General features: G+C 44.4%; 1 protein-coding gene across 3 annotated transcripts in view; it reads right to left on the bottom strand.

Annotated features, from left to right (window-relative positions):
- Positions 1-16235, bottom strand: part of CDK13 (cyclin dependent kinase 13) — a 2153482-nt gene that overhangs the window by 110227 nt on the left and 2027020 nt on the right. For all 3 annotated transcript variants that reach the window (XM_044064803.1, XM_044064806.1, XM_044064804.1), the window contains one exon: positions 11534-11665. In XM_044064803.1, coding sequence (XP_043920738.1) covers positions 11534-11665 — 132 coding nt within the window. The remainder of the gene's footprint in view (positions 1-11533; positions 11666-16235) is intronic.

The raw sequence follows: 16235 nt of genomic DNA, 5'->3' as shown, positions 1-16235 counted from the left end.
GCTGCCATTAAACCCAAGAGACGGAAAAATTGCCTTGCCATCACCTTTTGTGATAGTAGGGCTTCCTGGAAGTTGGAAGTCAAAGAAAGAACCTTGTCCTGTGGGAGAAAGGCCTTCATTTTGTCTGTTCTGATTCTGCAGCCTAGGACAATCTTGTCCTGGCCTGGGATCAGGGAGGATTTGGGGAAGGTTGATGCCTCAAGCATGTTCTGTTGATTGTGATAATGAGGTCGAGGTCTCTGGAGAGTGTGGTGTGGAGGGATTGGGATTTCTTTAGATGTAGCATTTCTAACAGAGCTGGTTCAGACATGGCTTTGTAAGTCAAGCAGAGATCGCCTCTTAGTAGACAATACGAGACCTAGAATAGCTGGAGATTTTTGAGTCTGTCCATGTAGCACGTGTTTAAGGCCTAGGATTCTCTTTGTGAGGTACTTTGGTGGCCTTTCCAGCTGTTGCATGTGTATAGTGAGGTACATGCCAAATGGGGCATTATACTTGACTGGCCAAAAGAGGTAAGAGTAGAGAGAGATGATGACCTCCTTCTTCCAGGATGCAAAACCCTTGGTAATGAGATGTGCCACACAGAAGGACTTTCTGACCACAGTGGCAATGTGGTGGTTGAAGGAGAGGTTGCTGTCAACAGGTGTCCCCAGATCTCTTATAATGCCTTCATTGTTCAGTGGGCTCCTATCGATGTGGTAATTAGTGGGAACTGAGTTTTTCCCAAGGGGATGACTACACATTTTTTGGCATTAAGCTTAAGGCCATGGTCTCGACACCAGTCATTGGTCTCAGTGAGGCCTTTCTGTAGGATGTCTACATCACCTGGGAGGTAATAATGGCTCCCAGCTTGCAGCCGTCTGCGAACATGGTCAGCCAGAGACTCTCAGTGTTAGCCTGGACTTCTGAGAAGAAGTTGCCAAACAGGAGAGGACGTGGGCCCGATCCCTGTGGGACTCCACTCGTGAATGGTCGGCAGTCTGACTTGGAGTCCGCTACTTTCACACTGTGGGTTCTGTGATCCAATTTGCGACCCATCAAGTGATACAGAGGTTGATGCCTAGTTTGGTGAGCTTATAAATAATTCCTGAGTAGGGAATGGTATCAAAGGCCTTGGCCAGAACAAGGTAGGCTGTATGAACTGCCTTCCCTCATCCACAGCTCTGGTGGCTAACTCAAAAAAGTCAACCAGATTGAGCAGGCATGAGCTACCTTTCACAAAACCAAACTGCGTGGGATCTAGAGTTTGGAGAGTCCCTATATCCTTGTTAATTAGGTCCATGAAGATGCGCTCCACTGCCATACATATCAGACTTATCTGGCTAATGGGGCAATAATTCCCAGGGTCTGTAGTCGCTTCCCCTCTATGGAGAGGGATGACTGTAGCAGTGCGCCATTCGGTAGGGACAAAGCCTGAGGCGAGGCTGTGACTGAACAAGGCACACAGATGTGGTACCACTTCAGTTTGTAGTTCATGTAGAACACATCCAAGGATATTGTCGGGACCCATGGAAGCTGTATTCTTGGCCTTGGACAACGCAGCTTTAACCTGTGCTGCAGTAATGCTGGGTGCCTAGCATTCCTCCTGTACTGTGACTGGTCCTTTAGGGAGGGAGAGAATCTGTCAGCCAGTATATTGGGAATATCTGTTGGCTCAGTAGAGGAGGTACCATTGTGCAGTAACTCAGAGCAAACCTGAGTACTGCTGTGGAGATTCTTGATATAACTATAGAAGGCTTTGTGGTTGTTTTTAGTGTCTGCCGTAATTCTGCCTTCATAACTGGCTTTAGAGGTTTTGATGAGGGATCTCAACTTTTTGTTGAGGCTAATAAGGGAGTTTTCCAGTCTTGGGACTTCACCTTTTTCTGCAACAGTTTCTTCATCTGTTGTAGAGTTTATGAATGGCAGAGGGCCACTAGATTGGCTTCCTTTTTTTGGAGGACAGCATCTTGGTTCTGTTGGGTACAGCTAGCTCCATGCATTTATGTACGTGTTCATAAAGTGCATTAGTGTATGATTCGGCAGCCATGCATCTATTTTCCATTGACACAGGTGCCGTGAAGTTAGCCACCTCTGTTTATAGGAGCCCAAAGTCGGCTTTGGAGAAATTTTTCATGGTGGTTACCTTTGCGAGGGGTGTGGGTGAGATGTGGATTTCCATGGTGATTAGTCTGTGGTCAGATCTAACCAAGGAGGAATTGCCTATTGGTGTAGAGCAATGGTTTCCCATGTTACTAATAACCAGGTCAAAGATGTTGCTTCCTCCAGTGGGGGTAAGAATGAGCTGGTCCAGGGCTTTGGAACTGATGAATTCCAGGAACCATTGGGCCAGTGTACTGGTGCATGACTAGTTTTCCCAGTTGGTGGAGGGGTAGGTGAAGTCACCTAGTATGAGAGTGTTGGGTTGGACCCCAACAGTTTCCAGGGTGCTTAGGACCGTGGAGTGAGAGTCTTGGAACAGGGTTGGGGATCTATAGCAGGCTATGACCTGAATCACCATCTTAGCCTTTGTTAGTTGTACCTGAAGTATTTCAGATGCGTTATGCAGGGCTACTAGTCTGAAGGTGTGCATATCCTTTATGAATATGGAGACACCACCACCTTTGGAGCTTCGGTCCATGTTCTGAAATTATGTCACATTGCTCTGACATGTGTAATAAGGAGTTACATTAACGATGGACAGAAGTATACAGTCCAGTCCCAGGTTATAGTGTTTACTGTTATGCTCTTAGGGGGAAATTGAAAAATATTACTCCTGTTTAAGTGACAGTCTCATATTGTAGTTCATAGTGAGGATTGAAGCTCCTTAGTTACTGACTCAGAATAGTGGGGAACATCGTGTATTGTTAGCAGTCCAGTGGGGTACTCTCCGGATGTCACACGGCCCAGTACACTTTCCCCATAAACAAAGTGCAAACAAATAAATAAAATAAAAATTCTGTGGAGGAAGCTAGTGGCTTCCTTAAGAGGGCTACAAAAGCAGGATTCCTCAAACTGGCTGTTAAATGTAGTTGTAGGTACAGACAAGGGGAGCCAGTATACATGCTTCACTAAAATTAAATCTGATTCACCTGTCCAGGCACAATTTCCTGACATCCTAAATAAACTGCAAGACCTTGGGGGGGGTCCAATGCTCAACCAAGGTCCAGTTCTTTGGGTTGTTACATGCAGGTGTTTCAGTTATGGGAGCATCATAGCTTCTAGCCGCTGGGAAATAAGGATGTGAGGCTGACTACTGAGCAGGATACCACACATACTTGACTCTTTCAGCTGAATGAAGCAGTGATGTTTAGGACAACGGGGGAGTCATAAATCAAGCTGGTACAATGCAGCACTGCATTCTGAGGCACAGGAGTCAGTGGTAAAGGAAAGAAAGCAAGCAAGGTTTCTTACTTCAAGGGACAGAGAATTTGGCCAATGATAGAGCTCACTTGCAGGGGTATGTGGTGCAGAATTCCAAGGCCCACTGATTCTGTGGGAAAGTAAACATGTCTGCCGCAGAAGTTCCTCAAACTATAGCAAGCTTCAAGGACAACCTCTGGGCCCATTTTCTCTCATGGTGGTTGGGGCTGGCCCTGCTCCGACGTCTGTGAGGGTATTCTGTGAAGAGTGGATGTTACAGGTTTTAAAATGAATGTTCTGCTTTAATGCCATATTTGAGGCTATTCCTGGATAACCTACAAACAAAGGATAACAGTGTGTGCTTCCTTATCTGTAGATGTACTATGCAACAGTGGTGCCTGAACCCCCCCCCCCTCCCCCCGACGATCCTTAATATTCTGACTGATTTGATCAGCTGAATGGCAGAGAATGATGGGTTACATTTCATCGAGACTGATGTGTCTGGCCATGTCTCCATTTTCTATGCCTATTGCATTTTCATGGCTCCTGTGAAATTCAGGGAATCTGTGAATAGCATCTAGGCTAAGTCACAGGCATCTGAGATCAAATAAAGTCTCCCTTTCGTGCTTTACAATTGGCAACCCCTTGCTGGTCACCACCCCAGTCACTCACCATCTAAATTACCTGTGAAAGGGGAGAATGAACGGAACCACTTTTTCCACTGAAGAGTGAAGCCGATACCATAGGATTCTTAGCCACCATTACGATGGAGACCAACACAATCCAGAGCCTTCAGGGTGGCTTTTGTTGTCAAGGATGCCTTTCTGTCTGGCTGATTGGAAAATGAACACAGGTCAGTGATTTACTTTGAAAGACAGACCTTATACACCTCCAGATGTCTACTGCGGCACAGAGTGACAAGACGTTTTGAGACTGCTGAGGCAAGCAATGATGTAATCTATGGTACTTGATTAGTTCCTATGATCTGAAACAGCATCATCCAGGTAAAGGAAGGTGTGCAACACCCTTGACCCCAAGGTTGGTAACAAGAGGAGATAGGCATTTTGACACTACCCCGACAGCAGTGGACAGCCCAAAGGGTAATGAATTTAATTGTAAGGGGTCCACACCGCCATGAGTCACGGACATTTTCAGGGCTCCCAGTAGAGGGTGATGTCTAAGAATCCTTTATGTTCTGAGTGATCAAGAGTTTATCTGACAAAAGGAGGACAGCTTCTGAAATGTTAACATTTTGAATTTTTTTCATCACCAAAAACTTTAGTCTAGAGAGACTTAAAATGCATCTCCAATGACCATCCTTCATGGGAATTAACAGTAGTCTTAAAAAATCCACTTAATTACTCCATCCTTCACCTTACAATACTGCTGGAATTCCTTCCACAGCTCTTGAGGGGAAAGGTCCCCCCCAGAGCAATCTGGTTTGCTGGAATGGGAGGCAATTCCCAACAACGATGTAAAGGATCAGAATTCCACTATATGTTTATGAGTTACAAGATACACAGGCTTATGCCAGTCAAAACACCATTTACTGAAAGGCGTCAGCCTTTTTCCCGACTGATGGGGGTGGGGAAGCCAGAACTGAGAGGCACTCACTTGGCAGGAAGGTGGCCACCACACCCTCTCAGGGTGCCTCTTTGGACTACGCAGCTTTTCACGGGACTTTTTATTTTCTCCAGTTTTAACTGTTAAGCACAAGACTGCTTCTGATTAAAGAAGCACTGCATGGTTGGGAAGTTTCTATAACACACAGGTACTAGAAAACAAGCTGGTTAACTGCTTAAATCCAGCTATCCATCCATCCTCAACCCCTTTTCCCACTGTTTTCACATTAGGTCAGGGTTTCACTTCCGTAATGACAATCATCTTGAGCCAAGGTTTACACCGCTGGGTGGCTAGCCCTGCCGCGGTAATTAATTCGCAACACACACACTCTCACCTACGGCCAATTTAGAGTCTCCAATCCACCTACTGCATGTTTTTGGAATGTGGGAGGAAACCGGAGCACCTGGAGGAAACCCACATGACCGCAGGGGAGGACATGCAGACTCTGCACAGAAGGCACCCCAGCTGAGAATTGAACCGGAGAATCTCTTGCTGTGAGGTGACAACGCTAACCACTGCACCACAGTGGCCACCCCCGACTTTTCAAAGTATTTGAAAAAATGTGCACAGTGTGTGTGTGTGTGTGTGGGAGGGCACAAGAACACGCTCTCTTGGGATAAAGTCAACAAGTGTCCTTATGCATCCTTGGGCAAAGGCTGAATCCTAGCCATATATGTCATCTCACCACTGAACAAGAGATGACCATCCTTACACAGACAGCTACTATATATTGTAACTGTATAGAATAGTTGTGTAAAATCTTACCATAACCATACATGTCCTTCTCTTCCATGTTGGAGTGTTCTAGTTGTGGGATTTCCTGCCCTCAGGTGACTCGTACGTTGGCTCCTATACAAAAGCTTCAGCTTGGCTGTTGCAGCATGCGTGGGATGTCAGATGCAAAGCCATAAACCAGAGGCCTTAAACGTGATGTCTGCACGCACAATCCTCAGAACTTGAAGGCCAGCAGGTATAGAAGGCGGCCCAGCAGGAGGAATGCCAGTGGGGACAGGTGTGTGTCCTAGGTGTCCTTCGGTAGCTTAGGTAGATCCAGGTCTTAGCTGGGACTAAAGGAGAAAGCATAGGAGGAAATGGTGGGTGGGAAGGAATACTGCAAAATGGAAGAGAAGGACATCTATGGTTATGGTAAGATTTTACTCAAGTATTCTGTGTCCTTCTATTCCTATGTTGAAGTATTCTAGTTGTGCAAGAATACCACAGCTTAGAGGCATGAAAGGGAGGTGGATGCTAAAGAGGATTCTACAAAGCCCTGTAGGATGGCCCTGGCGATTCCTGCCCTTGCTCTGGAAACTTGGCCCAGTTTGTAATGTTTGGTTAAAGTGTGGATAGTGGACCATGTGGGCTGCTTCCATGATGGATGCCGTGTTCACACCTTTCATGAAGGCCTTGGAGGTGGTCACAGCCCTAGTGGAATGGGCCTTTACTCCCACTGTTTTTTTTCCATGGTGAGAATAACAGAGAAAAATAGTTCTCTTGATCCAGCAGGTAATGGTTTGTTTGGAGACTGCCTTGTCCAGGGCTCTGGGGTGAAAGGAGACAAAGAACTGCTTAGATTTCCTAATGGTTTTGGTTTTGTCCAGGTAGAATCTATGTTGCCTGTGCACATCCAAGGAGTGCAGTATCCTCTCCCCTTCATTAGCTAGGTAAGATTTTCTGGTGGTAGATTTCCTTGCTTCCCTCAGGAGTGAAAGCACATCCTCTGAGTAGTGGTGTCTGAAGGGGATCAAAAGTTTATCACCCACAGAATCAGGGATAACATCTGCAAGTGTGGCTGATGGAGTGTTTGTTTGTCTTTTGTCAGCAGGCCCACCTTGAAGGGTAACTTTGTAGTGATTACCCTTGGCTAGACTGAGAAGTAGGGGAACCAGTGCTGCCTTGGCCAGTAGGGTATCACTAACAAGAATTTTGGTTTGTCCTTCTGGATTTTCAGGAGGACTTTCTGAATCATTGGGAAGGCATAAAGAAACTTCCTCTCCCAAGAAATGTTGAAAGCATCCACTTACCATGCTAGAGGGGAGTGCATCTTTGAGCAGGTCTACAGCTGCCTGCTCTGGGGAGAGGCAAACAGGTCTATTTGTGGAGTACCCCACCGGTGGACTACATCTAAGAAGACCCCCCCCCCAATCCAGCATCCATTAGTGCTGTGGAGAGGAAGTCCTGCTTAGGAGGTCTGCTTGCTTGTTGCCCTGCGAGGGGATGTAGGTCGCCTGCAGGACCAGGTTGTGGTGAGAGGCTAGGTCCCATATCAGCAGGGTCAGTCTGCACAGTTGGTAGGCCTTTGTTCCTCCCTGTTTGTTGAGGTACCACATAACTGTGGTGTTGTCAGTCACTATCCAGAGCACCCCTGGGATCAGAAGAGGAATACAGGTCTTTAAAGCTAGGAAGACTGCTGTCATTTTCCTGACATTGATGTGCTTTGTCCTGTATAGAAGGGTGTCACTTTTCCTGGACCCTGTAGGATGCCAGAGTTGCCCCCCAACCTGAATCTGAGATATCTGTATGCATTGTTTGGGTTGGGGTGGGTGGTTGCAGTGGAAGTCCCGGGTTTAGTTGGACTTGCTGGATCCACCAGCTTTCTTTCTTTAGACAGGGAAGGAGGGGAATATCCTGTTCTAAGTGATGTAGGTGTTGGAACCAAATGTTTTTGAGGTACCACAGTAGCTTGCGCATATGCATTTTAGCCAGTGGTAGCATGGAGATGGTTGCTGCCATTAAGTCCAGGAGATGGAGGAATTGCCTTGTCGTCATCTTCTGGGAGTGGAGGGTTTTCCTGGAAGTGGGAAGTCAGGGATAGAACCTTGTCCTGTGGGAGAAAGGCCTTCATTTTGTCCGTTCTGATTCTGCAGCCTAGGAAAATCTTGTCCTGGCCTAGGTTCAGGGAGGTATTTGAGAGGTTGATAGTAAACCCTAGATTTTGCAGACGGGACATGGTGAAGTGCAGATGCCTTCAGAGGGTATCTGTGGATTCTGCTAGCATTAGGATGTCGTCCAGATATGGGTAAATCTGGATTCCCTGAGTTCTGCAGAAGGCAATGGCTGGGGCTAGGCACTTTGTAAAGACTCGAGAGGCAGTGGATAAACCAAAGGGCAAGGCAGTAAATTGGAAATGAGAGGAAGGTCCAGAGAAATGCAGAAATTGTCTGTGGGAAGTCCTGATGGGAATGTGAAAGTAGGCTTCTTTTAGGTCCAGGGTGGCCAAAAGGCCTTGGCTGGAATAAGAGGCAGTAGAGTGGATAGAGAGAGCATTTTGAAGGAGGATACCTGAAGGTGTAGATTTAGAAAGGAGAGATCTAAAATGGGTCTCCAAGGGCCATCCTTTTTAGGGACCAGGAAGAGACGAAAGTAGAATCCCTTTTCCTTCCTGTCCTGAGGGGACAGGTTCTATAGTGCCTAGCTTTAGTAGTTCTGATAAAACTTGCGGTAGGAGATGAATTTGTTTTTTTGGGGGAAAAAGAATACTTTTCCTGGGTGGTTTTTCTTTCCAGGATAGGAAGTACCCTTTTTGGATAATGGATAGGACCCACTGGTCTGTGGTGATGGATTACCAGAGGGGAAGGCAGTGTGGAAGGCGTGCAGAGAGTGGTAGGTGGGCAAGGCAATCAAGCATTATTGGAACCTCCTCTATCTTGAAAGGGTTGTCTGGGCTGAGGAGGCAGTGCATTAGGTCTGGACGAAGTAGGTCTTCTTGCACCTCCTCTAGATCTGGAAGAGGAGGCAGCTGCCTGAGGAGGGTTGCACCTTACAAAAGTGGTTTTAACAGGGTAGTTCCTGTAATACTTGGGAATGGGGGACACCTGTAGATGCTTGATGTCCTGTAATTCTTTACTTTTTTCCTGCAGATTCTCAAAGAGGTCTGCAGATTGTTTTCCAAAGAGGAAATTGTGATCCAGGGGGGCACTCAAGATTCTGGACTTGAAAGTCTTCAGGTAGATTCTGAAGTCTCAGCCAGGAGTATCTACTGAGGACAAAATCAGATGCTGCAGAGCAGGCAGATGCTTCTGCAGCATTGTAGCTGCATCTGACTGAGTGCCTGGCTACTTGCTGAGCCAAGCACAGTTTGGGGGCAATGTCAGCCTTAATGGGACTGTCAGGCATAGAAGCCAGCATGGAAGAGGCTTGAGACACTAAGTCTAGAGTGTACTTAGTCATGTGGGTATGATAATTTATGGCTCTGAATGCCAAAGTGGAGGATGTGTATACCTTCTTTCCCATCATATCCGTATATTTGATATCTATATCAGTCGGTAGGAGGGAGGTGGAAGGCAGCAGTCTAGACTGTTTATCAGGAGCAGTGGCAATAACAGCTGGGTCGGCCAAGGGAGGTTCAACTAGGAATTTCTGCTCCTCTGGCACTTTATAAAAGCGGTCAGGGCGCTTGGGGGCTGGAGGCTGGGGCCTTAGAAGCTGAATTAAAGGCATCCAAGTAAGCAGGACGCACCGGAGGGTGATTTCACTTGAAGCAGCTCAAGGTACCTCTTTTGGGTGTCAGTCATTTGGGAAATATCCCATTTGAAGTAATCTTTCATCTTGGTGATGGTCTCACCAAAGGTAACATCCTCAGGGTGAGAATCTCCTTCCACAGATTCTTCATCAGGAGAATAATACTCCTAGGGAGAAGCAATCTGAGATGTATATGAAATAGAGCCCTCTGAGGAAGAAAAGGAAGAATCATGCTCTTCCTCCCTAACTTGAGAGGTCATGGGTGGGAGGGAAGAGGCAGAAGCTGGCCTATGGCTTAGTAAAAGCAGAGTAGTGAGGGCTGAGGCTGAAGGCCTAAAGGCCATAAAGGCCTGCATGAGAGAGGAAGCAAAAGCCTGCCAATCTGGTATGGTTTCTGGAGAAGAGGAGGTATGCTTGGTTTTCTGACTGGCGTCAGATTTTGAAAACATTTCCGAAGTCTGGATCCCGGTTGGAGGTACCACATTATAACAACAGTTTCTGTGGTACCACAATATCAAATATAAAGATTTGTTAAGCTTACTCTAAACACAATAATAAAAGACATTGAGCAGTCTCTATATGTTGCTTCAAACCTGACCATAAACATAGATAAATGCATTAAATGTAGAAGCAGAAAAAGCATCAAGGAACTTACTTGAATGTACAGGTATAACAAAAATGAAAATAAACTAATAAATGTCATGCATAAACTCTGCACACTCACTAAAATCAATATCACAAACATTTAGACCTATTAAAACTCTTTCACGCATAAAGAGACGGAAAGACATCAAATGGGTACTCTTAAAAGATCAAACAAGCTGAATGCCAAACCATTTAAGATGTAGTGAAGATGAGGGTCTGACTGAAATCTTAAACAGCAAGTAAGTTAAGAATTTTGGTGCCCGTATACCTGAATGTATAACAGCACTCCTTTGTGCCTCCTTAAACATATGGTGCATAAGGAAGGCACCCAAAAGCTTTTGTATACTGGCTGCACATCTAGCCATTGGCAGGATACGTCCCATATAGCTATATGCTAACTGAGCAGTAATGATGATGATCATCAGAGCAATGTTCCAAAAGAAAATCCACCCCAGTAGAGGCATGCTCCTTTGGCGAGTCACATGTGACATACTTTCTGAACCCAATGAAGTCTAGGACAGGAAGAAGTTTCCAGTTCCCTTCAGACAAGGGAAAAGGCAAGCAAAAAACTCCAGCACATGGTCAACAAGATATAGTCACAATACTGACCTTTTTAAATGGGGAAATCTAAGACTGGGCTAACAGATCTCCACAGGACCTGGTCCATTAGCAAGATCCATTATATAGGAGGGCCTAAGATCTCCAAGACATGGCTGTCCCTGGTCAAATCCAGAACCCAGGAAAACACTGTGACAGCTCTCCAGTTTGGGGTAACCAAATCACACCTCACCATGACAACCCTCAGCTTTAATCCAGACTGTGACTGCACAACCTGTGTTTTCTACCTTCTGGGCATTACAGCCAGGAGTAGTAGGGGAAAAGAACATGTAACACTTGCATACCTTCCTCTCTCTGTGGGAAGGCTTCTTAATCTTTGGAAGTTGGCTGGAAATGAATGCAGCAACTATAGACAAGACTAAGGGGTATCACAGAAGTTCTCCAGAGGAGAAACAGCTTGCTTCATGTTCAAGAGGATATGCACCAAGTCTTGTTGGCTATACTGAACAGAGCCGCCCCTTTAAACTGGGTGCCCAGTACTGACAGAGTTCTTCCTTAAGGGATAACGATCTTTGTCAGGCCAGCCTGTAGAGTCCTACAGTTACAACTGTCCTGGGCAAAGTAAAAGCACAATAAAAGATCCAGCAGGCTTCGCAAAGCTGTTGACAGTATTGACAACAAAATTTTTAAACCCAGACTGGCGAGGGAGAAAGCTGGTATGATGCTCTAACATGGACTGGAACCTAGAAAAGTGAGAGAAAGTTGGTAGCTTTAAGTCCCAGTGTGGCACAATCTTCTTGATAAGGGGTAAGTGCACTATTAGACTCATATATAAACTCTTTTGAAAAACGTCTACAAAAAGTAAGTACAAGGCAGGAGTTAAAAAATAAAGTTAAATTCTTACTCAGGTGTAGGCATTTTAGAAGGATCCACATCCCGAAGAAATTCACTCTGAAGGGCCTGTTCTGCAGTGCAGCGTTTACTGGGATCCAAGGTTAACATGTGGTCAAATAAATCTAATGCAGCAGAGGGAAGACTGTAAAAAAAATACATATATATACACACATTATTACATACAATAACAGGGAGAAAAACTCTGAAAATGACTTCAGGTCCAAAACAGAATCAGCATACTTCACAGATGAGGAATTCTGTAGCATTTATTTCAGTGACCAGCTAACCACAAAAATGCCTACTGAAAATAACGCACAGCAGTACATATTAATCTACTTATCAATAAACTATCTTAACCACACAGACTGTTCACTGTGTGTTCCACATAACACAAACAATGTTTCACAACCTCCCTTTTTTCAAGAATTCTGGACAAAGCCAAAAATAACAGCAGTAAAGAAGACCAAAATCAGGGGCAACTTTTAAGTACTACTCCAGTTCACTTTATGTATCAATGTCACTTTTTAAAAATGTCATGCATAACAAAAATAGTAAAGGTAAATCGAACATTTTTTGCATTAACATGCACTTTTTTGAACAAAAATCAAATTAATCTTTGGCAATTTACCAGAAAATCAAAAATTTTTGTTAAGTGGAAAGACAAAAATATGAGGCAAAATAATGGAAGTTGGGAGGTATGACACAAACATACTTTCTCATTATTTAGTTCTCTGCTAACTTCATATGCTACTCATAAGTACCTAATAAGAGTAGATCACTACATGTGGTATTTATACTTGCAATGCATTTTCACAACACAGGGAGAGTACAGGTGTGTAAGAACTTACTACAACAGTAAATGTCTTACTGATCACTGTTGCAATATTACTGAGTGATGGGAGATTATTAAAGCTGTTCAGAAGGGAGGAGGAAAGATGTGATCCAACAAATCTTGCAAGATGGTCCCAGCAAATCATGCTCCTACTCTAGAAAATAAATCAACTTTGTAATGCTTAGCAAATGTGGACAAAAGACCAAGTAGCTGCTTAAAGAATAGTTCTAGAATATAAGCCCTTGAAGAAAGCTCCAGAAGAAGCTGCGGCTCTGGATTAATGAGCCTTAACTAAGGTGGAGGAGTTTGCCATGAAAGAAGTAACAAAAATAGAAATTACGTCTTACCATAACTTGGCATCTGTGTTCTTCACTCATCGTCAAGATAGGGTCTTGGATCCAATCCTCAAATCTGGCACTGCCACCTTTCCCAGACTTGGATCTGACACTCAAGCTCCTACCTCTTATACACCCACTCAAGCACCTCAGATCGAGTTTGCCAATTCACACATTGATAACAGACAGAACAGAAGACAAGCAAATAAGGCTCAGACATGGGATCTAAGTATCCCTCCATCTTCCACAGACCCTCTAGAAGAATAAATCAGGGGAATGCTGGGGGGAAAATTGAGGACGAATGAAGATGGGCAACACAGATGCCAAGTTATGGTAACACAACTTACTAATCTGATATTGTCCTCTTCATTCCTCCTCACAATAGGGTCAGTCCCCCAGCTAAGTGATTCCTGGGTAGTGCTTATGGAAAGAAAAGGCGGAGCACCATCGAGCCAAGGAAGCTCTGCTCCTAGAAATGATTTCCAATTTAAAATGTGCAACAATGGTATGATTGTTTGACCAGGTGGCTGGCGCACAACTATCATAAAGGGAAATTCTGGATGAGAATGAAGAAGTAGCAGCCATAAATCTAGTAGAATGTGCTCTTAGAGGTTGAGGCAGCTTGAAGCCTCTCCGGAAATAAATGAAGGTGATACAGTCAGTGATCCATTTTGCCAGTGTGATTTTAGATAATGCTCGACCTACTGTTTTATTGGAGAAGACTACAAACAATTGGTTTGACTTCCTGTGCTTCCTTGTTCTGTGTAGATAAAAATGCACTTATCTATGAACATCAAGGAGATGTAGAATATATACTCTCCTTTGTTGGAAAAATTTGGAAAGAAAACTAGTAAGTGAATGGATTGGTTAATACCGTTTTCTGTGGCTACTTTAAGCAAAAAAGATTGACTGGTATGCAGCAAAACCCTGTCTTTATGAAAAATTAAGTATGTAGGCTTGGAAGATAACCTCCTGTAGTTCAGAAATTCTCTTTGCTAAAGTAACAGCTACTAAAAAGACTGTCTTCCATGAAAAAAACTTCAAGTTGTAACAAGCTGCTGGTTCAAATGGTGCTTGAGTTAAACTCTGCAGTACATCAGTGAGGTTCCACTGTGGGGAAGGATCTTTAATGGGTAGTCTCAACACAAAATGCCCTTCATAAACATTCTGCACAATCTAAAGGTAGATAAGGATCGAGACTGGCTAATTGCATGAAAACTGGAAATTAATTGAAATTTGATGGTAGAAAAACTTGCTCCTTCATTCAAGAGCATACTAAGAAAAAGCAAAACGTCTGAGATGGGATCAATATTTTTACTTGCAGCCCAAACAATAAACCCTTTCCATTTACTGTTGTACACTTTCTTAGTGGAGACTTTTTGAGAGGATATAATGATGATAGGAACCAGGGAGGCAAGCCTGGACTGACTCACTATGGTTAGAAGTGGAGAAACAATGTGGTCAGTTTGAAGGCATGAAGACTGGGATGCTGCAATCTTGACGAGTGAGAGAGATCATCCTGTTTCGACTCCAGTATCCACAGAGGATATTTTAGGTGAAATGGGAATCAAAACAGTAGAGGTCAGAAGGGGGCGATGAGGATGACTGAGCTCTTCAACCTGCTTGCATTCTGAAGAAGTTTTAGAATGAGTGGAAGAGGGGGATAAGCATACAGGAGACCCTGGGACCAATCAAGCACCACAGTATCCCTTGGGGACTCCTCCAGAGGGGAGATCAGAGCAAAGAAATTGCTACATTTGTTACTGAGAGAGGCAAAAAGGTCGCAGCAAGGCTGACACCAATGTTTGAAGATCATGTTCACGACTGATGGCTTGAGGGACCTCTTGTGCGGAATCACGATAGATTGCTTAGTTTGTCCGTCAGCTCAAATGGTTTTCCCAGGAATATGCGTTGCAAATAGAAGGCATTTTGAAGATATCGCCCATTCTCACACCCTCATGGCCTTCCAGCACAAAGGATAAGAACAGGTTTCTCCTTGCTTGTTGATGTAATAGACTAAAGACATGTTGTCAGCGTGAACAGCAAAAGTCCCTAGAGGGAGAGTGTCCTGAAACGCTTAAACATTAGGAGAACTGCTCTTATCTCGAGAACACTGACATGCATCCTGGTCTCCAGATGGGACGACGAGCCTTGGAACACCTTTCCCCATGTAATGCTCCACGTTAACTGGAAGCGTCCGTGGTCCCTGTGGCTATGGAAAAGGGTCTGCCTAAAAAGAGACTGCCTGACTGAATCCACCAAAGGCTAAGAAGTTTGCAGACTGGTGTCAGTCTGATGGGAATAGACAGAAGTTGGCAGAGTACAAACCATTGTGCTGCTAATGTCCACTGAATAATTTGCATGAAAAACCTTGTTAGAGGTTACAAATATAGATATATATATACATATACATATATACACACACACATTATATATATATATATATATATATATATATACATATTTATATACACATATATATATATACATACATATATATACTTAACTGATTAGTCACAGCATGAAATTATGAGAAAGAGTAGTGGAAGCTAGGTTAAGAAGGGAGGTGATGATTAGTGATAAGCAGTATGGTTTCATGCCAGGAAAAACACTACATATGCGATGTTTGCTCTGACAGTGTTGATGGAGAAGTACAGAGAAGGTCAGAAGGAGTTGCAGTGTGTCGTTGTGGACTTAGAGAAAGCATATGACAGGGTGCCTAGAGAGGAGTTGTGGTACTGTATGAGGAAGTCGGAAGTGGCAGAGAAGTATGTAAGAGTGGTACAGGATATGTACAAGGGTAGTGTGACAGCGGTGAGATCTGCCGTGGGAGTGACAGATGCATTTAAGGTGGAGGTGGGATTACATCAAGGATCAGCTCTGAGCCCTTTCATAGTTGCACTGGTGATAGGTTGACAGACGAGATCAGGTTGACAGACGAGATCAGACAGTAGTCCCCATGGACTATGATGTTTGCAAATTACATTGTGATATGTAGTGAGAATAGGGAACAGGTTAAGGAGACCCTGGAGAGGTGGAGATATGCTCTAGAAGGGAGAGGAATGAAGGCCAGCTGGACTAAGATGGAATATATGTGTGTGAATGAAAGGGAGGACAGAGGAATGGAGAGGATGCAAGGAGTAGAGTTGGCGGTGGATGAGTTTAAATACTTGGGGTCAACAGTTCAGAGTAATGGCGAGTGTGTAACAGAGGTGAAGAAGAGAGTACAGGCAGGGTGGAGTGGTTGGAGAAGTGAGTCACGAGTGATTTGTGACAGACGTGTACCAGTAAGAGTGAAAGGGAAGGTCTAAAAAAGGGTAGTGAAACCAGCTATGTTACATGGGTTGGAGACAGAGGCATTAACAAAAAGGCAGTAGGCAGAGCTGGATGTGACAGAGTGAAAGATGTTAAGATTTGCACTGGGTGTGACGAGGGTAACTGTATTAGGAATAAGTAAATTAGAGGGTCAGCCCAGGTTGGACAACATGGAGACAAAGGAATTAAGGGTTTAAATTAAGGGCAGGTGAACGAGAGCCCAGGATTTG

Source organism: Protopterus annectens, chromosome 3.part0 (assembly GCF_019279795.1).
Source record: "Protopterus annectens isolate FY-2018-M chromosome 3.part0, PAN1.0, whole genome shotgun sequence".
Classification (NCBI taxonomy): Eukaryota; Metazoa; Chordata; order Ceratodontiformes; family Protopteridae; genus Protopterus; species Protopterus annectens.
This window is presented reverse-complemented; position numbering and strand designations above follow the sequence as displayed.